General features: G+C 39.3%; 1 protein-coding gene across 3 annotated transcripts in view; it reads right to left on the bottom strand.

Annotated features, from left to right (window-relative positions):
- Positions 1–484: 484 nt before the first annotated feature.
- Positions 485–25,136, bottom strand: part of LOC109398534 (GTPase-activating protein skywalker) — a 175,743-nt gene continuing 151,091 nt past the window's right edge. For 2 of the 3 annotated variants that reach the window (XM_029859134.2, XM_029859135.2), the window contains 5 exons: positions 19,896–19,982; positions 19,465–19,623; positions 18,380–18,600; positions 12,178–12,311; positions 485–11,288 (listed from right to left, as the gene is read on the bottom strand). In XM_029859134.2, the coding sequence (XP_029714994.1) occupies positions 11,269–11,288; positions 12,178–12,311; positions 18,380–18,600; positions 19,465–19,623; positions 19,896–19,982 (621 nt within the window). In that variant the 3' untranslated portion in view covers positions 485–11,268. The remainder of the gene's footprint in view (positions 11,289–12,177; positions 12,312–18,379; positions 18,601–19,464; positions 19,624–19,895; positions 19,983–25,136) is intronic. The other variant, XM_062850570.1, reaches the window with a different exon arrangement.

The raw sequence follows: 25,136 nt of genomic DNA, 5'->3' as shown, positions 1-25,136 counted from the left end.
TCTGTTGACGATATTGCACAACACAGTGATTCGTGCAACTTTTCCACCAGGTGCTGGTAGTGTGAACTGGGCGACGGATTTTTATGAAAATCGTTCAAGGTGTTACGTCTGTTTGTCTGTGGTTTTAGCTTCCGCTTGAAATACAGTGGGACTGCATCCCATTGGTATAGCCTTACTAAACCAGGGCCAAAACACCAGGTCCAGTGTTTTCTCCCATCTTGAACCCATCTTATAAAATACAATAGTACCTGGACGTAAACTTGGGCCACCATCATCCCAAACATAGCGAGAAGGTTTCACCACTTTGAAGGGAACATCATAGTTGGTCTTCGTTACCATCCAATATTCTACTGTTTAATTTGAAGTCTTTGATGATCCTCAAATGTCCAACAAGAAGAACCTTTGTTTATTCGACTTTTTTGATTAGATATGTTACCTACTTTAAGAAGGACTTTTCGGATGAATGAAACTTTCACATTCAATCTAATCTTTTCATGTTTATTTCCAACTGCTTTCATCATTCACTGCTATCCTTTGCTTGTCTTACTTTTCCAGCGTAAACTAAATATAAATAAATCATACTTGTACAAACACTATATGAACAGTTCATTTATAACAAAAATATTTATATTAATAATAAAAATCACAATAACATAGGTTACGCGCCTACAGAGCTATAATATAACAGTAATAGTAATGAATAATAACTATACAGTAAAATATATAACATTCCTCCTATTGAGCTAATAACTGAATCAAGTTGTTCACGTTGTAAATAGATAACCTAACATATATCGAATCGTAAAAACAAATTTTACTTTGCAGCAACATCGCAGCGAAAAAAAAAACTATATTACAGCACATCCCAACGCTTGCCGTCGGAATCGGTGATAAACTCTTAGCCAATGTAATGTAACCGCTTGCGTAGCGCCCTATTAATGCTATCCTCGTCTGATTCTTCTGACCCCCACTGTCTCAGCACAACTTCTCCAACAGTACGAATGGTGTGTAAACTTTGTTAAAGCATATATTTCAATACAATTGTCTTTCTCTCAATATAACTCGTAAGCTTTCCAAGCGATTTCCAACGGGTACAATTTCACAAACCAAGCACTGCTTAGTAAAGTTCTTACATCACTACTTCTACAGTATTTTACGATTTCTCCTCTTCGGTTTCCCGTCAATAATAGGCGAACACGCGGTTTTATAACCTAGTTAACGGAGTTGGTTCAACACAATTCACACGACATCTATCGATTATTTTAGGATTTTTGTTTTGTTTTATTCATGATGGTTTGTATGATATATGTATGTAAGAGTACATGTGAAGCTTATTGAATGACCATTTGATGCAGTCGGAACGCTCTACTAAAACAACTACCGCTAAAACCTCTCAAATACCGATTTGTTCTATGCTCAGATTTATACACGCAGTAAATATGGCTAAAACTTCCGATTTGAATGCGGCTACGAACGTTGCACACATACAAACGTACAGATAAAGATACATACACACAACGACGATTAGCATTTGGGTTGTAAGGAAAGTCGTAGAAGCATGCAATTCAGAAAGCATGTCCTCCCTGATTTGGAAACGATTTGAATGTTCTGGATAAGTCGTCACACTAAATGTAGATTGATCAATCTTGTTGTCCGATTTCACCTCATCCGGATTCGGATGTTTATTGCTATTAGCTATTGGTTCTCTTATTTGTGAAATCATGCTTTTCAAGCAGGAATCCTCTTCTACAATGCTTGTTTTATTGAGAATACATTTTACATGTTTGTCCTCGTATCTTGTTATTATTTTTTTCTTGTAAGCTATACAAAGTAATTCTTTGTTTTATCAGTTATTCACAATTCAACCATAAGTTTTAAATAAATCTCAATATAAAAAAACAGGTTGCATCCCAGAAGAAATAGATAGTTGTATTTAGGTAAACAAGAGCGATCGATCAAAATGTTTGACATTTTGCATATAGAAATAATCATGCAAACCAATGTTTATTACAAATATCTTCGACAAAAAATAGAGAACCATCTTCTAAGACATTCACCAGAAGTTGTTGCGAGAGATGTAAATATTAGCATTTTTAGAGATGTCTAGACTAGTTCAAGTAGTTTTGGAAAGATATTAAGCAACATTCTCTACTTCTTTTCATGGCTCTACATTCCTACTAGGATTTGGTCTACTACTCTTAACCTTAGTGTTCTTTGAACACATCGTGGCAAGCACAATAATACACCTTGTCCAGGAAATCGAGAAAATTTCCTCAACTAACGGGAATCAATTCCGCCGTCTCCGGATTGGTGATCGAAAGCCTCATTCACCAGGCTAACTGGAGACCTATTCTTTAGTATTCTTCAATAAGTTCAATAAGGTTTGTTCTCAAAAACTCTTACAGAGGTTGCGGAGATTGATAAACTGGCCACCAAAATAAATTGACTGCCATTATTGCTGTCATTATATGCCAAGTTTTTGGTATACTAAGAGGTTTCATCGGGGATTCTCCAGGAGTTCCTCTAAAAAGTTCCACCGTGAATTGCGGGGATTCTCCAGGAGTTGCATTGAAAGTTCCAGCGTGAATTGTGCCATGAGTGTCTTCTGAGATTACTCCAGGAATTCGATCCCATTGAGAGTTTCTTTTGAGATAGGGTATTGGTTCGCTTATTAAGCATGTGGCTCCCATTTTCATCCTACGAAAAACAAAGGATTGAAGCACTGTTTGTTTTGTTTCTTATTTTTGTATTTTTTTTGTTAGAAGTGAGCACGCATGAAAACAAAAAGAACGGAATCAATCGGTGCCGTAATCGCTTGTTTTCGAATAGGATGAAATTGGGAGCATGAGATTACTGATGGCACACAAACCCTATCTCTAAGATAGGACATGCAGTATTGGTAAAATCACACTCAAAGTTAACTCGTAAACCGTTCCTGCGTGAGCAAACTCGCGCGCGATTCTGGATCATTTTTTCACGCGCGAGATTTCTAGGCAATCTAGTCCATTTTCACTCGGTTCTTTCAGAATAGCATGAGAAGTTGCTGACTCCTGGAATTTCTCCACGAGTTCCATATGAGATATCTTCAATGGTTTCTTCTGGGAATCAACAAGATGCGCCTTTTTAAATTCCTCCTTGAGTTTCTTCTGCCATTCTCCTAGATCTTCGATTGAATGATCTCACGCTCACTAATATTGGTGTGTGAGAGCTCTACTGGAAGACGACTTCTTTAGTTAACGGCATAGACGAGGATGTAGCACTAATGGTTATCTTCTTTCTTTCTCCGATAGACACACGGATCGGCATCACACTTCTGAAAACCCGCCCGTTACTGCCCATTCTACGCCCAATTGCCCCATGTTATATGGGAATCCCATATAACATGGGACAAATATGCGTAGAACGGCAGCGTAGCACCTCTGTGTGCACACTGTGCAGCATGCGGATTCAAGCTCTCACGGCCTGCAAGGATGGGAACACTCACTTGCAAAGAATTACACTCACTTGCAATTTTCTCAGCTCAGAAGCGTGCAATCAAAAAACGATGTATGGACGACTTTTGTCTTGTGATTTAGTCTAAAAGTTTGCCGAATAGAGAAGGGGTCACACACGCGTCCCAAAGTCGTGAGGGCGCTGCGAAGCCATCTTTCCACGAAGTGAATGTAAATTTCACTCACCTCGTGAATAGCCGCTTTCACAGCTCTGTGACTACTATGGTATGCGCGTGCGACCCCTACTCTATTTGGCAATCTTTTAGACCACATCACAAGGCAAAAGTCGTCCATATATCGTTTTTTGATTGCACGCTTCTGAGCTGAGAAAATAGGTAGTGAGTGTAACTCTTTGCAAGTGAGTCTGCTTCATTGCATAAATACTTTTCTTAAGACAATAACCTTGCTCTCCTGTCCCTGTACGATGAATCCGGGTGGTTTCTTCTCAAGATTACCGTATAGAACTGATCTTATTTAGCTGTAATCCCAGCAACGTCTGGAATGTCGTTTGAAGAGTCATAGGAGCAAAAATTTGAACGTAACCAATGCCGTACTGCTGGATGTATCCTTGAGCAATCAGTCTAGCCTTGAACCGGGTGATTTTTGCTTGAGCACCCCACTTAATTTTGAAGACCTGAACCACCCCTGGCAAACCCCTATTTACGCCAATGGTTGGTATGTCCACAAACTCCCAGGTATCGTTGTCTTCAATGGACTGCTACTGCTCCTGCATGGCAGAACGCTATTCATCGTGTTTGGTACTTGCTATCGCCTCGGCAAAGGCCTTCGGGTCTACCAATTCATACCAGTTTCAGCGCACAGGAGTAATCATTTCAGCGTAATGTCTTTGAATGACCTTAGGCATCTTCGTGGTGGTTGCATGGTATTCTCTTTCGGAACAGCATCAATCATATTATCGTCCAGTACGACACTTGCATCTACCTCAGCTTCATCCACTCGTTCGTCATTTGCTTGCCCAACAGGCAAAGCTCGAAAATCGTCTTCAAAAATTGCTTTAGTGCATCGTTGTAAAAAGCCTACCCATTCAATTTGATACTTCAATCGTCGGCAATCTTCATGCTGTTGTTGATTACAGAAGTTTCATCGAACTTGACGTCTTTACTGATCGTGATGGTACAAATTTTCCGAGTTGAGTTGTCGATAGGCATTGCGTCCCTCAAGGTAGCTTACTAGCACCATCCTCTCGGCTGTTTGGTCCAGCTTTCTTCGCTTTTGACTAGGAATGTATATCCATACTGTGGATCCAATCATCCGGAGATGGGCATACGATGGTTTTTGATCGTGCTCTAGTTCATACGGGGTCATATTCGCTGCTTTCGTAGGTAGGATGTTCTGCAGGTAATTCGTAGCTTCACCCCAAAACTTCTTGTCAAGATCGGCTTCGGTGCGGTCAGCGAACAACGCTTTATTTCTCCCAATGATCGATTCTTCTTTTCAGTGATCCCAATTTGTTGACGGCTGTACGGTGCCGTTTGTTGCAGTGGGTTGCCGCTGTCCGCCAGACATTTCCTAAGTTTTGCGCTGGAGTGTTCATCACCGCCATCAGCTCAAACAATCTTCAGCTAATCTTGATCAACTACTGATGGATCTTTCCGTGCACCTTCGACTTGCAGCGCAGCAGATACAACACTGCGTAACGCAAAAAATCGACCATACTGTAACGAAGTCCACTCAGCGATGTTATCTCGAACGGAACAGCCAGATCCATGTGGATAAGATCTGCTACCGTTTTGATCAATATTTCGGATGCCTTCGGGAATGGCAGCCTAGCCAACTTGCCCTCATAGCACGTTCCACAAATCGTTCGCACATCACAGTCTTGTATCTAAATTCCGTTGCACAGGTGGTTAAGCACATCTTATGGTTATCGTTTATGCGGGTCCTCCTTCGAGTAATCACTGTGAGAACAGCTTTCGCAACACATGGACATTACTTGCAAGAATGACCTCTCGTGACATGTCTCTAACCCGTCCCACTTGTCCTTTGCTGTTCCGTCAGATGGCATCCACATCTGCCGGTTTGGGTTCGGTGACGACTGCTTGAAGTTTTTCTTGGATCAACACCAGCTCCATCCGGAACTTCCATACTGGATAGTTCGAATCTCCAAGCTTCTGACGCGACGACTTCAATCAGCTTATCTTGAATACACGTAGAAGAAGTTCTTGATTCTTGAATTTCCGCTTCCCTGGTGCTTACAACCTTTCGTTATGTGAGATCTCTTGTGGATGACGACTTCTTTAGTGAACGATTTCATATACATGGAATGAAACAAGTACCTTAACATAAGGTTGCTTTGATTGATCAGCAGGACCGTAGTGCCGATCCACGAATAACTAATGCTTATTCTGTGACAGATTTGCGTATTTTGATTTCCGATTGCAATCGTCTTTAGTGTCGGATGTACATCCAGAGTAGGGTAGAGTGCAAGAAGTAGTCGCAATACCCTTATCTGTCAAAGAATAGAGATTAGTGGGTGGAATTAACAAGTACGAAAACTCATTTCACTCTATCGAAGGGAATATTCTACTTAGAAGGTTCGAGGAATCAGCATAAGTTAACCCAGATGTTTCTTGGTTTAGAGTTTTCTTCAGAAGTTCCTTTGGTAATTCAAGTTTTGTTTTCTGATATTCCTAAGTAACTCCTTCTGATCCCATATATCCGCAGTGATAAACGTGAACATATGCGTCAACTTGACGCACTTGAAGGTACTTGAACGTACTTGAAGGTGCGAAGCCAAGGGTGAAGCCAAAGTCCAAAGGTCTTTGGTGAAGCTCTCCAAAATTGGACAAAATTCAACTTTTTTCAACTCAATGCACTCAGGGGTGTAAGATCCTACCCTTTACGCCCACCCAAACATGCCCACCTGCGCGCCATCTACTGTTGGTTCTAATTTGTAAACATCTTTTGTTTAATGGTTTTATAAACATAAACAGTAGAACAAACAGGGCCGGATCTAAGGGGGGGCCGGGGGGCCAGGGCCCCGGGCCCCCACATTTTAGGGGCCCCCACAAAAAAATTTCTGCTTGCTAAACATTAACAAAAACAAAGAAAAGCTTATTTACTCATGGCTTTTGTACCACCGAGGGGCCTCCACATCCGCTCTGGCCCCGGGCCCCCACAAGTCTTAATCCGGGCCTGAGAACAAACATAGGCTGACCATCCGTCCAGTACGACTGCAGCGATCGACACGCTCGGTCGTGTTCGCGGCGTGCTCACCAGAAAGTAAACTCTAATTGAGTGAGTATAAACCAAAAATTAACTGGCAATATAGCGCTAGTTCGCTGCGCCATTTTTCGCTCTTTGTTAATACAAAGAGCACCCAGAAGCAAGAAGAAGAAGAAGAAGATTTAACGGGACAACACAATTTTCAAACACTCGTCTCTGGAGCATAGTTACAGTTTTTACCTCAATTATTCGTTCTTTCTAGCTGAAATAGCATTATTTTCAACATGCACTTCTGTTTTTGGGCATTGATTTTCTTTTTGTTGAGTTTCCGGAATGTGTCCCGTATTTAAACGGGTCAAATCTGGTCAGCCTAAACAAACATCAGTGTTTTTCTCTCGCTTTGGATGCTTATGATCAGCATTTTCGATAATTATCGAAATTTATTGGGTCATAGTGTTGAATTATCTTCACATTTATCCAAAATAATCGCCCAGGAAGTTTTCAATTTTCAGCCGATTTCCACACTTCAAACAAAAGAACAACAAAAACAAACGAGAGTAGAGGCTAATATTTCATAATGGTGAAAACAGAACAGCGATGTTTCCGGAATGATTTTTTTAATCTAATATGTTGAATATAACATCCTTTATGTGTGAATCACCTACGGACTTGCGTTTAGCATGATAAAACGGTATTGAAATCAACTTTGCAAACGAAAATTGAAATTTTCTTGTGTGGCAGTTACGTCTTTCTACTGGTTCTAAAACAAGTTAGACGGTAGGCGAAATTTGTTCCCAGTTGACAGTCAACTTACACCCCTGAATGCACTAGTTTTCACGTGTATGAGCCATTTTAAGAAGTGACAACAATATTGATGATGATATAGATTACACAGTCAGGATGCCTCCTACTGTCAAATTTTCATTCATAAAATCGACTCGTAAAATAGACTATATGCCCAAATTAGATGAACTGCGTCGATATTTTCCACATTTGATTGGTATTGAAACGTCTTGACCAACTGCGTCACAAGTTGGCGCGTATGAACGTGAGGATATTGAACATGGAAATTTTCTTTGACTGTCTTGGGCACAGAGTAAACACTAAACAGCTAAGAAGCAGGCTTTGTCCCAGTGAGGACGTCACGTCAAGAAGATGAGAAAGTGGAGGAGAATTCTCCAAAAGTTTTTTTGGGCTTTCATCAGGGTTCAGGAATTCCTTCTATGGTTCTCAAATAGGCTCATTATGGCATTTTTTTATGTAATCCATCTGGAATTGCGAATCGAAAACTGCAAAACCAGAAACCCCAATTACTCAGGAATTCGTCCAGGAGTTTCTTCTGATATTCTTCCAAGGGTTCCATCTGAGATTCCTGTACAAGTTTCCTCTGGTTATTCTAGTAGACATTTTGGTTGAGGTTCCTTGTAGAAGTTCCTTTTGGAACGCTTCCATGAATTCGCTTTACAATTCCTCTAACAGCTTCCGGTGCTGAATGCCGTCCAGATTAGTCTTGAGAAATTCTCCTGATTTTCCTACTAGGTATCCTCTAAGCGTTTTCCTGTAGGTTCATTGTGGGATTCCTGCAGAACCTTTTTTAGGAAATTCTTCAGATATGAAGTACGAAAAAAAGGTTCAAAATCCTTCAGAATTGACACCTGAGCATCCTTCAAGTATTTACATGACTTCCTTTTTCAGAATTTATTCTAAAAATCCTCTTGAGAGAATCTTTTAAAAGATTCTTTTTTGAGAATACTTCAGATTGTTCTCTCTGGAGTATCTTATGGGAATTATTCCAAGAGCATTTAAATCCTACATTAGTTCCTTCTGGGAATCCTCCATCAGTTCCTACAGAAATCCTGTGATCAATTAATCCCAAGATGAAATTTCTGAAGAAAGAAAAAAGCCAGAATGAATTCCTGGAGGTACCCCAGAAGAACTTCTTAGAGATATCAGAGGCAACTCTATGATGGATCTCCTGAAGAAGTGTCTTGAGGAATTACCAATAGGAATTGCTGAGAAAATCCCCAACATGAATTCTTGAAGGAATTCTCAGATAGTATTCCAGTGGTAACTAAACGATGAAGCTCCAGCAGGAATCCCCAATAGGAATCCCAGGGGAAATCCTTAGATTTCTGGAAGAATATCCCGAAGAAACTCCTGGAGGCGTCACCCGAAGGGATTTCTGGAGGGATTCTTCAAGAAATCCTCAGACGAAATTCGTGGAGTACCTAATCCACAGATGGAGGAATCATCAGAACGAACTTCTTAAAGGAATTCTCTGGATGAGTTTCTAGGGAAATACCCAGGACGGTAAACTGGATCAGTTCTTGGAGGAATTCTAACTAAATTTTTAGCATATATTTTTTTAAATATTTTCCGTCTGATCCCTTTGAAGAACTTTTGGCAGAAGTAGAAAAAAATCCTAGATTTTTTTCAACAGAATTTTTAGCAAAGCCTTTCAGATAGCACTGAAGAAAATAAGCTAAATTTAAGGAAAATAAATCTTTTGAAAGTGACTTGCTATCAGTCACCTTGCTATCAGGACAAGAAATTTGAATTTATTTATTCTAGCTGTCACGTCGGTTCGTCGGTGCTTCACTTACGCTTGAGTGTAACATTACTTGGTTCTTTTTGTTTAAAAACAGATGCATTTTCGTTGTGAATGAATCGATCGCTCTATTTTACACCTCAAATATATCTATCTTTATAATACGGGATTGAGAAGTGCAGCAGTTCCATATGGCAGATATTGCTCCGGAGTTTTGTTTTTCAAAGTCAGTATCCAACTGTTGTTCGAGCTGGATCTGTCATTTTTTTTAAAATAACGATAACAAATTTTCCAAACAGAAGACTTATTTAGTAAAACATAGGTTCATTGATTTGCTTTTCGTTGTTCTAAGCGTTTGAGCGCGACATTTTTTTTTTTAATCTAATATACCGAAATAGCTAAGATGAGGACAGCGGGCACGCGCTGGGGACTAGAATGTGGGTTAGTTCAACATTTGATTTTTAATGATCAAACTCGATCTCGATGGAATGTTTTAATCGTTTTTTTTGTTTTGTTTTCTCTCGCTTTCTAGAGGTGTAGCGGCGAACAACTGATTAGAAGCAATTTGAAAAATGATTAATAATGAAGAAGTGCGGTTATGTTAAAACAAGTGCAGTCACGCTCGGAACTGAAGTATAACTCCTCAAAAAGTTTTTTGAACCATTTCCTATGGAGATTCTCTTATTTTGTGTGCCTCTGATTTATTCTTTTTAACCTTGATTCAGCCAAAATACCTTTTTCATCTTCGGAAAAACACAAACATATGCACAACACTTTGCATTTTTATGGGTTTTGATTAACTTTTCAACTTCTTGAAAAATTGTTCTAGTTTAAGATTTGGATGGTATGGGTGCCAACTTCACTTGGTTCCAGAGTTATTCCGTATTGTTTTAGGATATAAAAAATAGCTACCTTCCTTGTACAACGGACATCTTTAGATTCCGATTAGCAAGAAAAATGATGTCGTGCAAAGTTCAAAAGTATGAGTACTAGCTGGTAACGGCGGCCTTGGTTCGCAATTTAGCTACTGGCCTGGCGGCATTGATGTTAAAAACGTTCAACCTGTTCAAGCTGTTCAGTGAACAGAAGGATGGCTTTTTCGAGAAACTTGTTCAACAGGTTCAGAGTTAGTTGAGAGTCAAAAACCTAGGTTTAAAATGTGACCTCTATGACGCGTTGATGCCAAAAACGCTCGCGCTTTCGTGTTTTATGATCGTCATAAGCAAAAAGAGCCGTGCTGTTTTTGTTTGAAGCATAGTTTTTGAAGAAGATTGCATTCATCGAATTGATTTGTAATTAATTTGCAAACCAGCTATGAGTGAAAGCCAAAGGAAGGATTTCTATTGTCGATTTCATGCTTTCAAAACCCTAGCTCGCGCCCAGAATTTCCATGGTATTTCTGGCGACTTTTTTCTTTGAAAAAGGTTCGTTGGCTGGATGAAGGTTAATGAAATACCGTTTGGTATAACATAAAGAGTATAGAGGAGGCATCAAAAAAGATATGCGACTTAATGGTGAATGATTTTGGGAACCGCAACTGCTCTTAGGTCAAGAACTCCTGAAGTGGTCAACGGATTCAATAAGAAAAGTGCACAGAAAGTCTACAGTGGAAGAGGTAATAAATTAAATGTATTCGTTGTATCATATTTTTTTTTCAATAGTAGACTCGTCAATTGATCGTGAACCAAACGAAATGTTCGCTGACCGACATCCAAAATGGGCAACGCAATGGAAAGTTCCCACGAGTTACCCACAAAACCAATTCGTGAGTAGATACCTATTGCTTTACTCAATTCACCAAACACATTACGAACGATTCGGCTCTTTATTGAAGCGTTGTTATTACTGTTCCCGTTCGGTTACCTTACTAAACGATGCTGCACGACGCGTCGACGACTTGTTCTCATCTCATTTCAAAAAACGAAACAAAATAATTATCCCTTAAAGTAGCTATTTCTTTCCTAGCATTATACGCGTCTAGTTTATCTAGTTTTATGTATACGTCTCTCCTCTTGATCTTCTCATGAACTACCTATTTTACTCTCAACAAGCGTTTTCGCATTCTTAAAAGGGAAAGAGAGAAAAAGAAAAAAAAGAAAATAGTTTATTCAGTAAAACATTCAAATTTTGGCGCTTCATGCGCGAGCTTTCCCATTCTTATGGCTAGGACTACGAACAAACGAACGAACAGACGCTTGCATGCGGTTTGCGGTTTTGTATGCTAATAGTAATTGTTCGAAACAGTTAGCTTTTTGATTATAATCTCGTCAATGATAGTTGATTTTTACGTTATCTTAAGTCAAGGTTAGTATGGGTGCTAAAATTGAATACAATCGGGAAGATTAAGTTCTGGTAATCAATGGTTAAGTTGGTTCGAAAGCACCACCCCATTTGACAAAATGCCGTTTTATACAAAATCGCAACATTTCGCCAAGTAGGTAGAATACTCCCGTTGGTTATAGGTGGGACTTTGGACTTGAGCTTCTTCAAATGATGGCGCGTTTCTAACTAAGAACCGGCAGGATCGAAACCAGTTAAACAACGAAGAAATGCGGTGTTAAACTAAATAGGAGTAAAAGTATAGGGGCTTGGTCCTTACTCGGTTCCGCTTCCCCGTTGGTTCTGCGCTGGCGACGTGTAACAGAGTAAGGTGCACGCAAACACTCACTTATGTAGAGAGGAGGAAAGAGATGGCATGTACAGAGCACATACACAACACAAAGACATTCACACACTTGGTAGCAAGAGAGTAGTAGTAGATGGTGGTAATCGCTCAGCTTCCGCGGGTATAGATATAAGAGGTTGCATTATTTTGGTTGCGTGGTTGGTGATGATGCTGGGCGATGGTTAGGGGTTGGTGTTGTACAACAGGTTGTAAAGTAATGGGCGGCGGTCGAGGTCTTAACTTTGTGAGGATCATATTGGTAAAGATGATTTTTGTCGTTCACGCACCTACGAAACCGTACACTTCGAGCACTCGTATTTCGAAATCACCGGAGGCGCACAGCGGCGGATTGTTGAACGTCTGGCAGCGGTCCGTTTTGCCGAAGCGAATGTTCTCGTCCATCCAGATTGCTTGTCCCTCACTGCAAATGAAAAATAACAATACGAAAGTTATTAACAATAAGTAAACAATAGCCCTGGTAAGGTAGACTGCTGAAAACTTCAAAATATAAACTAAAGGAGATCAAACAAATTGATCGAACGATAACAGATCAGGCAACGAATTAAGCACAATGCTTGAAAAGTAGGATATGGAATCGTAAGAACTTTGTATGAAGCCGCATGTTTTGGACTACCAAGTGAGTAATACTGATAAAACCTTAACTCACGAGAGTAGACACCAGCTCGACTATCGAGAAGAAAGCCATCAGTGTAACATACGATGCTGTCTGAAATACTTCTCTTCAGATAATCAGATGTCCACTATTGCCGGGAAGGGAATTTAGTGCAATCATGTGATCACTTGGAGCAAAAACAGTTGTCACCAAAAGTACAAGGCCATACAAGCTTTCTTAATTCTGAATCCAATGTGAGGTGGCCAGGTATCAAGAATAAGTCCAACGTGCATAACATGTGCAGTCACATTGATTTCGAGCCAAAAAGACGGAAAGATCGAACGCCATCACGATTTCGCCTTTCCGTGAAAAGGACAATAGATGTTTTACTTTTACCGAGAGACCATATTGGCTACATCAATCCTCAACTTCCTGAAGAGCGCTTTGCATCAAGTCGAAAAGCATGCTGATATTGCTGATGCTCATACCGACTAACAATGTAAGGTAGTCGTCAGCAAAACTATAAGTAGGAAACCCGCTATTACTGAGTTGCCTCAATAGCGTATCTGCTACGAGATTCCACAAAAGCGGGGATAAGACTTCCCCTTACTCAATTTCCTAATCACTGCTTGATGCAATGTCGAGAAGAGATGTCAGTTTTTGAGCATTTGGTAAATCCAATTGGAAATCATTGAAGATGTAGCATGACTCCGTTCGGCTTTCAAAATGGCATCGAAAGGGACGTTGTCAAAATCACCCTCGATATCTAAGAAAACACCCAAACAAGATTGCTTTTGAGTGAATGCTTTCTCAATTTCGTAAACAACCTTGTGTAAAAGAGTCACAGTGGACTTTCCACATTGGTAAGCATGTTGGTTCACACGAAGAGGCATGTTGGCCAGATGAACATCGTGGATATGATGATCGACAACACGTTCTAAACATTTTAGAAGAGAAGAAATCAAATTGATAGGTCTGAAACTCTTTGTTCCTTCATACGACGCACGACCCACTTTTGGAATAAACTTTACAGTAACATCGTACCAGGATTTTTAAATATACCCTGTAGCAAAACTGCAAACAAGTAGTTTTGTCCAACCATATTTGAAATAATCAAATCCCTTCTGAAGCAAAATAGAACACATCTCATCTGCTCCAGGAGATTTGAAAGGAGCAAAGCAATTTAGTGCCCACTCAATCGATTCTTTGAATATGATCATTGGCGAATCTAGCTTTTTCTTTTTTCTTGCTCACTCTCCTAAACAAACACAAGATAGAGAAGGATGCATCCCGCTCTTTCTCGAGTTTGTTTAGGAGAGTGAGAAAGAAAAAAAGAAAAAGCTAGATTCGCCAATGATTATGATAGGTACTCCGAGCCGAAGCTAGAGAATCATAACCACGAGAAAAGACATCAGGTTGATCCGAAGATGTAATATCCACACATACGGGGTAGTATGTACTGAATAAACATTCCAAAACTTCCTCATCAGAGGAAGTGAAATCACCATGGGGCCGTCCATATACCACGTGGACAACTTAGAGGGGGGAGGGGGTCTGAGAAAAGTCCACGCTTGTCCATGGAGAGGGGGTGGGGGTTTGTCAAATGTCCACGTGGACAATATTGATTTAAGAAAAAAAAGAATCGTCAGTGCAACAAATTATGTTGTATTATTGATGTGATTCTACTTCATGACAGTTATCTATTATATTATTTTTATAACATAACATGTTTTTAGTTCGCGACGGCTACTCAAAGGATAAAATAATAACTACTTAAACCAATTTTGAAATATAATGACAACATTCTTGAAAGATTATCAGGATTTCGAACTGATCATTTATAATTCTATCTATATATCTGTATATACTTTTAATGAAGAAACTTTGCAGGTTATTTCCTCTGAAATATAAAATATTTTATAGAACATTAATTTCAAAATCATATCACAATGAGTGAGTTTTAAAACTATACTATATGCACTTTCAAAATGTTGCTGTAATAAATGTTTTTCGGCAATGATCTAAAAAAATACAATCTTTGATAGATAGTATATAAAAGCATAAAATTCATCTAAAAATATGAGACAATCATGGGTTGAACATTCAGAGAGCCATGGTAGCCTATGTAGAAAATTTGTAATACGAAAATATTCGTAATATATAAAATTAAGAAAAATATATAATTCATTGCATCATTTTCAGAAAAATAGCTTTAAAAATTTGAAAATCACTGTTTTTTTAAATAAAAAAAATCGATATATTTTTTTCTGAAGTCCACGTGGACATTAGGGGAGGGGGGTAGGGGTCAGTGAAAAGTCCACGCTTGTCCACTGGGAGGGGGGAGGGGGTCAAAAATCACGATTTTTCTGTCCACGTGGTATATGGACGGCCCCCATTTGGCAAACGAAGTTCGCTTATTTGAAAATCCCTAGATTTTGCAATGATTTTGTTCAACCGACTGGCTTCACTCAAACTGGAAACATTTGTAAAAAGGTTTTTCCAGCCGGATTGTTCAGCAGACCGTAGAGTTTTCTGGTAAGCCTTGCGAGCCTACCTGAAAGCTTCCGATCCAGCCGAATGTCGCATGTTCCAACTCTTTCTACGTTGTTTCCTGAGCTTGGCCAAATCAGAGTTCCACCAAGGGGCTCCCCTTGTGGTCGGTCATCACAAGATGACAACCTTCTTCAAAAGTCTCCATTATGAAGGACGTTATAGTATCAACGGTAGCATCTGAATCTTTTGGAGTGTCAATGAATGGTGAGTATCCATGACATTCGGTCGTAACCATATCAGTAAAGAGATACCAGTTGGTTGACCGATGATTCCTGAAGCGCAAAGTTTGCGAAGTAACATTCAAAGGTAAAAGAAAAAAAATGTGACGATGGCCAGACTTCCTTTCTAGCACATATTTACCATGAAGGTAGGGCGGTTGCCTATGTTAAGTAATCCAATATGTGTACTACTTGAATACTCCATCAAACTGGAGCCTCTCAAGTTATTGTCCAAGCTGCTTCAGATGATATGGTGAGCATTAGCATCACAGTTAACAATCAGCGGAAGGCCTTCTGAAGTACAATATACGATGACTTGTTAGATGCATCCGTAGCGGTTGGTTCATCGTGCCGTAAATAAACCAAACAATATACGTATTTCCTGTTGAGGTTTTCAACGGATACATCAATTGTGACAGCACATACATCTCTTGTGGTTAATTCAGAGACGAGTGTAGCAACGATTGCGTTGTTGACAAGCGCACAGACTCGAGGCATGACACGCGAGTTTGCCATCTCATTTTTACTGAAAATACCGAACACTGGGTTCACAAGGTTTCCTAGATAGAAATTCCCCTTATGATAGTATGGTTTTTGGACTAATGCCACTTGGGCTGTACCATTCTGCATACGTCTGCATAAGATTGATCGTTGTTGATCTTTTTTGCTTAAGATTGATTCTGAGCTAGGCAACTAGGCAAGCATAAACTCTTTACAATGACAGCACTAAAAAGAACAGCAGCAATATTACCAGATCTGTATCGATTATCAGTATAGCCAGTGTGTACATAGCACCCAGTGCTAGTAGAGTATCTGGAAGAGATCTTGTGGAAATATGCTGTGCTATGCCTGCGTCTTGGTTGATCCTGGGGAGATTTTAATGCATACGGACACCCTGGGGATCTCCGAAGGACGACAATCGCGCAACCCTGATATATGTATGACCTTTGCGACTATTTCAATTTGAAAATTTTGATTTTCGATTTCTCAAAGAAAGTCTGCCCGGATTCGGTCCAAGTACAAGCGAATATTCGTCGTTATCCGCCCGAAAGGAATGCGATGGATTCACCCTTTTGGATGCTAGAATTCTCACTCGCGCTTCTGTCATGTAACAACTCTGCCCCAGGAATGGATAGAATAAAGTTCAACTTGCTCACAAGCCTCCCAGACGTCGCGAAGAGGCGCTTTTTGAATTTGTTCAATCTATTCTTGAGAACAACACTGCACAGTGTTTTATTTTGCCGATTTCGTGCGCTTTTTTAATAACGTTTCATGATTTTAGCGATAGTTTCTTCGGAGAAGTTTCTACATTAGACAAGGCGCATCTTTTGGCATAAAGAGTTGAATGATCAATCCGCCTACAAGTGATATGCAAAAAATATTTTTTCAAAAAATGCAGAATGTAAAATGCAATTTTGAACAACTTTGTCAAAGACGCCATTATGCTGAATCTCATACTTTACGAGATATATTGCGTTGTATATGCATGACCACTAGAAATCACATATTTAATCATAACTTTATAACGGAATTTTTTAGATTTTTTGCGTCTTCTACAAAGTTGTTTGGAATGTAAAAATACATGTTTTTGCTGAACATCGAAAAACGCTAGCTTTTGAAATAACAAAGTTATTTACAAATTACTGATTTTTATAGGGTAACTTTGAACTCGTGTTACTTTTTTCGGCGCAAAATGGCGCAGAGAACAGTTTCGAATAATGAAACAACCATATTTCTACTATATGAAAATGGCTTAAACTTTTGTATGCAAGTGTATTCTTTATGTGTCATGGTAAATATACAAACAATTATCAAATATTGAAATTATTTAATAACTTCTTAATTTAAAGAGATAGAATGTCACAATGTTCAGCAAAATTGTGTATTCTTGTATGCTCAACAACTTTCTAGAACATGAAAAAATTGTAGAAAATCTTCGTAAAGAGCTATGATTATTTTAACGAATTATAAAAAAAAAACATTTTTAAAAATCACTCAGAAATTGATTTTTATTATAGCTTTTAATCCAAAATTTTTACCTTATTTGTATGTTCTGCAAAGTTGCTGAGCATATAGAATCGAACGGCTTTCTTTTAGATACTCAATTCGGTTTCCGCAGAGGCAAAGGAACGAGCGATTGCCTGGCGCTGATTTCTACAGATATTCAACTAGCCTACGCTCAAAAAGAGCAAATGGGCTTAGTATTTTTGGATACCAGCAATACGCCACAGCATGCTGTCAACGAAAAGCCCTCCTCACCCTATCCTTTCCACAAATATTTTTGTTCCCCCTAACATCGACCAAACCGCGAGTTTAACGGTTCCCCAAAACTAACATAATTTTATAAGTCAAAAACATAAAATTGTAAAAAAAATTAACTGAATTCGGCTCCATTATGCCTGTTGCCGCATGAGCCTCAAATAAATGATTAAGTAAAAACAAATCTGTAGCGATTGGAAAACGCTTAAGGCGAGAATAAATAGCATAAAGCGAAACCATATATGTAGGTCCACCTTTCTCAAACTATGGGTGGCAACCAGAGATTGCATGCTCTTCAGTATGAGTGCAAGTGTGCGCGGTTTTAAGGCTCAAATAAGAATCGCATATTATCCAAAACTGAAAAAAGCACTTTTCTCCAGAATGACGAAAAAGCAAACAAAACCAGCGTGTCCGATTGTCATAGTTGACTAATAAACAATCGGATATCCTTATTTTCTTCAATTTGTGGATCATTTTGGGAAAAGTGCTGTTTTAATTCTGGAACATTTGCCATTCTCAATTGAGCATTAACATGAAAATGAGGTGCACTGTGCACATTTTCAGTGCGGAATGTCATCCCTGGCCTGGATTCAATCCTAGTCGACATCGTCGGTATTTCCGATCATATCAGATTAAAATCCGGTGTCCGTTTCCAGAAAGAAGTAGAAGTGCGAAACGACATGAAACAGTGAACGAGGCAAGTTGGAAAATGTATGAAGGACGTTTCTGATATTCAAAAAAAACAGTTGCCAACCGAGTTCAGTGACGTACAATCATTAACGAAGGCCTAATCTTTGTAAAGATGTTGAACTAAACTAACTAAATAAGCAAAATGACAAAACTCACCCTCCCCCGATCGTGATCATCTTGGAGTCGGCGGCCATGAACAGCTCCGATGCGTGGCCGAGGCCCTTGTCCCCCTCGATACCGACCCAGGGATATTTAGCGCGCTCCGGATAGAGAGAGAAAAGGAACGTTTCGCCGGTGCCAAAGTACGCCTGCCGCTGGCCACGGTCGTCCTTGAGGTTACGCTCGAACCACCGCGATGAACAGTAGGCACCGAACACCTGTGGATTAGTGTGGTACACACTTGTATGAAAATAATAAAGCCTCGCTCCAGTCGACTTTTTAGATTCCATTTAGGTCCCATATGAACTGTACAAAATTTCAGCGCAATCGGTGAAACTATAATTTAGCGCAAGTGGTTCAAAGTTTTCATAGGATTTACTATGGGAAAAGTTACACTTTCGGATAAAAAATCCCAGAGGTCGTCCTTTGTCTCCTTAATTCAAATCGATCAATGTTTCTTGTAGAAAAATCAATTATGAAACTTTCCTTCGAAGACCGCAAAACAATTGGATGCTTGTGGAAAAAGTTATTGATTTATTACCGATTAGTGATCCAATGAACGGCTTTTTGTTTTGTTTTATTAGCAGCACTGTAGCTGCTGCCTTGGCTGCTGCTGTTTCTGGGGGAGGTGATGCCTCCCGCAACCCCATGCAACAACGGCAGCAGCAGTGCTGCTGATAAAACAAAACAAGAAGCCGTTCATTGGATCACTAATCGGTAATAAATCAATAACTTTTTCCACAAGCATCCAATTGTTTTGCAGTCTTCGAAGGAAAGTTTTATAATTGATTTTTCTACAAGAAACATTGATCGATTTGAATTAAGGAGACAAGGGACGACCTCTGGGATTTTTTATCTGAAAGTGTAACTTTTCCCATAGTAAATCCTATGAAAACTTTGAACCGCTTGCGCTAAATTATAGTTTTACCGATTGCGCTGAAATTTTACACAGTTCATATGGGACCTAAATGGGATCTAAAAAGTCGACTGGAGCGAGGATTTGATATTTGTCCCATACTACTGTGGATAGAATAATATAACTACCTATGTGCACAGAATTCTGGGAACATGGGAACAATTACCTCGTTATTGCAGGTTTTGATCATCAGCAGTGTGGGTTCATGCTGCTCCACTCGTACGTAGAATGTCGTCAGTGAGCATCCGTGCTCCTCCGTTGTGTAGAGCAGTACGGGCTGGTACATTGTTATTCTAACTGGCAGCCAGGACCAAAGCGTAAAAAGCTGAGGGGCGGTTCGTGGGATGAGACGAGAAAGAAAAACACGTTTGAAGAATAATATTAACGTACTGTGATATGCTTTTGATGGTAGAATAAAAAGCATCAGGAAAGCATGTAATAAAACGCAATAAGAAACGAATTTAGACAAACATTTCCAAATCTTATTTACGACCAACAATCACCGAAGTTGTCTAAATTCATTACCACGAAGGCACAAAGCAAATCAACACAAGCGTTAAACACAAAAGTACACAACATATGAACGAACACACTTACGTCATCCTGATCACAAACTTTACTCTTTATTGCTTGGGTTGGGAAAACTCCCATCGATAAAACTCTCACATCCGGTGAGTGGGCACCCTGCAAACGCCGACCCCGGACGAGTGTACACATTTCCGAATCCGATTAATGAAAAAGCAAGGCCCCCGGTATGAAACACCCACATCAAAGCAAAACCGAGTCGCATTGGGCGGGAAAAGGATTTACGGTTTAAACGATTGTGCAAATCGGATATTCATATAAGGATGGGTGACCCCGGTATGGTAAATTTTGAAATAAGTTTCACAGCAGAAGGAGATTTTATCGATGGTGGGATTCGTTTCGACGATCAATGTTGAATTAGTGAAGTTAATTGTATGCCATAGTATATCCCATTAAGAAGCAGCGTGAAATAGAACATTAGAAAAACAAGAATTAGTAAGATGCATGTTTAGGAGACTCCCTATATACATTATACACAGTTACAAACAATTGTATAGGTATGTAATTCAGGTCTTGGACAGATAGGATGTGTCCTGCATGCTGAATAGTGCCAATACTCCGATTCATTCTAAAATTTAAACTTAGTTACAGAAATTTAAAAGATACAAGGAAACCTAAAAATAATAACACGTCACTACAATAGGGTGACAATGGGTATTATCGGCAGGTTTATTCTCTTCGTCATGGGGGGTTTTTGTCAGTCAAATTGCCTGATACTTGGCCATATAATTTAGCTTACTTGGGAAAGATTTGAGACCAAATCTGAGTTCAATAGGTTTCAAGAAACCCCCAAAGACGAAGAGATCAAAACGGCCGAGAATAGGTGATTTCCCCTATTTAATTTAAATATAATTTATCAATATTTTTTACGATAGCAATTAAAAAGTTTGTGTAGAAAACTAACGATCCACCGAAATTTCTTTGTTGTCTTCCAACCAATTCAGTTATTGTTTAGTAGACCATTGTTTATAGTCCATGTGCGAGCCTTTTCAACAAAACTTGAGTAGTACCGACTATATTTGGCTAGTGCAAATTCAAAGCTTGAACATGTTTCACATAGAAGTTTTCTCAGATGTAACAGATTCATTTCTAGACCGAATCCGGATTTCTACGATCTATTCAAAACGAGACATTAGACCCTTTTATTTAAGCCAAAGAGAACCTAAATTCGTACAAGCCTGTGACTTCTGCGTTCTGTCTCAAGTTAGGGGTTCAAAACGACCCAAAGGATTAAGTATTATACCTAACTTTGATCTTGGATGATTAAATAATCTAAAAAAAAATATCAAAAGCTAGAGTGAATTAAAATTTAAAAAATATGTCATCGATTTTGTTCAAAATTGAATTTTAAGCAGCCTTAACCCGTCAACGCCCCAGGTGTCTCACAATTTCAATATACATAAACATTGGTTATCAACAGTCAAGTTCCAACAAAATGAACATGATTTCACGAACAAATTGGAAGTCTATGATGGAGTTCCATCTGATAATTCTCTTTAGTTCTATATCAGCACAACTTTTATAATATCATTACACTGCCCCAATGCACGCAACAGTCCCATGTGAACAACAAAGATGGACTGTTATGTTACCCAATAAAAATGGAACTGTTATGCGAATAGGGGCAGTACATTCTGATCCGTATAGATGCAAGACAACTCTCACTACAGAAATGTCTATTTAAAAAAAAATATTTTTCTCTGTGAGCGTATTCCCAGTTTTATTTGATGTAAACCAATCTTTTTTATTCAGTAAGAAAATGCTGGGTGGATGTGGGTTCGATTCCAAGTTGGTCTAGGATCTTTTTGTAAGAAGAATCCAAAACATTTTCCTACCTCTTGTAGCATATTGTCCAGGAATCCAGTATCAGGAAAACCCCGGAAGAAATTTCGGCTGTAATCCCGAGAGAAACCCCAAAAGGAATGTCGGAAATAATCCTGCGAGGAAGCCCGGGAAGATTCATGGAAAGAACCTCTAGAGAAAACATAGAAGGAATGCAGCAGGAATCCCAGCAGAAATCCCAGAAGGAATCCCGGGAGCAATTTATGAAAGAATCCTAAAGTGATCCATGTAATAATTCCAAGGGGAATCTCTGACGGCATACTGGAATAAATAATCCCGGAAGGAAGCCTAGAGAAATTTAGGAAGGAATCGCGAGAACTCTCTACGAAGGAGTCTTGAAATAACTCCTAGAGGGTTCATTGAAAGAATGTCAGGATTCCCTGAGAAAATCTCAGAAGAAATCCCTGAAAGGATCTTAAGCGAGATCCGTACAATAATTCCGTAAATAATCAATAAAGAGGGAGGAATCTATGAAAGGATATCTGTATAAATATCGGAGGGAATAAAGAATCCATGAGATCCCGGGAGAAATCCCTAAAGGAATTCCTGCAGAGTAGCCTGAAGGAATCCCTAAAAAAATCTGGGAGTGTTTCCTGGAAGAATCTCAAAAGGAGTTCAAAATTTCAGGAGAAATGCCGAAATGCCGAAAAACTACGGGAGGAATCTCTGCAAGATACCTGGAAGGAATGCCGGGAAGGTTTCCGGAAGGAATCCTAGGAGAACTTAATGAAAGAATCTAGCAGAAATTCCGAAAGGAAACCCGGGAGCAATATATGAAAGAATCCTGAAATAATCCATGGAAGAATTTCAAAAGGAGTCTGTGAGAGCAGCCTAAAGAAACCCCGAAAGGAATCCCAAAGGAAACCTAGGAAGGAATCCAAGAGGAAACCTGGGAAGAAATCCCGGGAACTCTCCATGAAAGGGCCTTGAAAGGATTTATGGATAAATTCTTGAAATAATATCCGGATTTTTTTCTTATCTCGGGAGAAATCTCTGAAAGGATCCCTAGCGAAATATCTACCGGAAATCCACGAACAATAAATAACTCGCGGAAGAAATCTTTCAAGGAATACCTAAATAAATATCGGAAGGAATACCTGAAAGAATTCATCCCGGGAGAAATCCCTACAGGAATTCCAGTCGAAACTGGCAGTGTTCCTAGAAAGAATCTAGAAAAAAATCCTTTGGAATATCCTAGAGGAATATCTGAAGCAACTTGGAAGAGCCCCTGAACGATTCCCAGAAAGAATCTCTAGAAAAAATAATGCATAAATCCCGGGAGAAACTTCTGGAGGATTCTGGAAGGAATCTCCGAAGAATTCTCGGGAGGAATCCTAGGAGAAATCTCATAAGGAATCCCGGGAAGAATCCCAGAAGGAGTCTCTGAAGAAATCCCTGAAGGGATCCATGACAAAAACACAGAAGAAACTTCTAATCCTTGCAGACATCCCCAAATAATCAATAGAATGAACCCTGGAAGGAATATCCAGAAATCTCCCTAAACGAATCTTGGGGGGAATCCTTATAAGATACAACTAAAACATAAATGATGTCATTTAGGAATATACCAATGGAGAAATTCGTAATGGGAGCCAGGAAGAAATCCCCCCGGGAGAAAACCCAGGAAGAATTCTGTCGGAATTTTTTATGTAGTCTCAGAAATAACCCATGGAAGAATACCGGTAGAAATCTTGACATGAATCAATGAAGGAATCCCAGGAGAAATCCCAAAAGGAATCGCAAAAGGTGGATTTGAGTCTCTGAATAAATTCCACGAGAAAAATGAGAAAATCCAATTGGCGCGCTACATAAATGTTGGGAAGAATAAAAACATGCCTGAGAAATCAATGACGGAATCTGAGAAGGAACTTCAGAACAACTACTCAAGGGAATCCCGGAAACTAATCCTTGAAAGAATACTTGAATGAATTGCAAGATAAATCTCTGAAGAATAAAATAAACAAATTCCGGAAGGAAGCAATGAAGGAAAGCGGAAGAAATACTTAAAGAAATCTTTGAAAAAAAAAAAAATCTGGCGTAATCCTGAAGGAATGCCTGATGCAGTTTCGGGAATAACCCGTGACAGAATCCCACTAGGAATCCCGGAAAAGAGCAATCTATGGTGGAATGTCGGGAAATGTCCCTGAAGGAATCCCGAGAAGAAATCCTGTGGGAAATCTTTAAAGAAAACCCGGGAAGATCCAAAGAATGAATCTCGGAATGTATCCCGGGTGATATCGCTGAAGAAATCTCGAGAAAAAATGTTGAAAGAATTACATCAAAAAATGTTGAGAGAAATTCGCAAAAACATCATAAGAAACCCGGAAAAAACCTTTGAAGGAAACGCTGAAAATATCTGGGAGGAATACCTGAATTCCTGAAATAAAGCCGGAAGGAGTCTCGGAAATACATTTTAAATTTCTTTTAAAATGAATAACAAACAAAATCAAGAAAAAAAACCTACAGGCGTCCAACCAGGAATACCACAGACTATATGACCATTAATTTCCTTAATACACAGTAATGAAACTGGACAAAGATGGAAATTTTAATGCAAATCTATCCGGAAATCGTTCTGAAATTTCTTTGTGCATTTCTCTTGGAATTTTCTTCATATTTCTGCCTTAAATCCTTCATGAATTTCTACATCAATTTCTACTTGAAATTATTTCACAACTTCTCACCACAGAGTTCTTCCTTGAATTTATCATTTTTTTCCTGAAGGTTTTCCAAAGATTTTACTCGGATTTATCAAGTTCTCCCATGTTTCTATCCAAAGGTTTTAAGGTGAATATATGACGAAGCCACAGCCCGAATTTTCAAGAGCACAAATCTGAAGAACCACTGGACGGTTTGCTCTGAAAAGTTGATCGATTGGTCACCACCAGCGGGTAACCAATCGATCAACTTTTCAGCGCAAACCGACACGTGGTTCTTCAGATTAGTGCTCTTGAAAATTCAGGCTGTGGCTTCGTCATATCTTCACCTTAAAACGTATTTACTCCCATAAATAGTTCCTTCCTAGATTTTGTCTAAATTCCTTCAGGAATTTCCCAGAGCGGTTTTCCGTGATAGCTTCCAACAGTTTTTCTCGCGGTTTTTGTGAGATGGTTGCAGAAGTTATTCCATGCATTACTTCCAGAGACGTTTTCGATGTTTCTCTTGGATTTCCGCACGGGATTTCGTTCGTAGTTCCTCCCAGGATTTCTTTTATAGGTTTTATGAGTACCTCCTGGAATTTTCTGAATATTTCCTTTCGGGTTTACTCCCAGAACTTTTGTCTGATATGTCCCAGCTTTTCCCACGATTTCTTCCGAAGTTCCTCTCGAGATATCTCCTATAGGTCTTGCGGAGTGTCACGCAGAATTTCACCTGGATTCCTTCGGATATTTCTCCAGGAATTTCTTACAG

This window comes from Aedes albopictus, chromosome 2 (genome assembly GCF_035046485.1).
Source record: "Aedes albopictus strain Foshan chromosome 2, AalbF5, whole genome shotgun sequence".
NCBI classification, from domain to species: Eukaryota; Metazoa; Arthropoda; class Insecta; order Diptera; family Culicidae; genus Aedes; species Aedes albopictus.
This window is presented reverse-complemented; position numbering and strand designations above follow the sequence as displayed.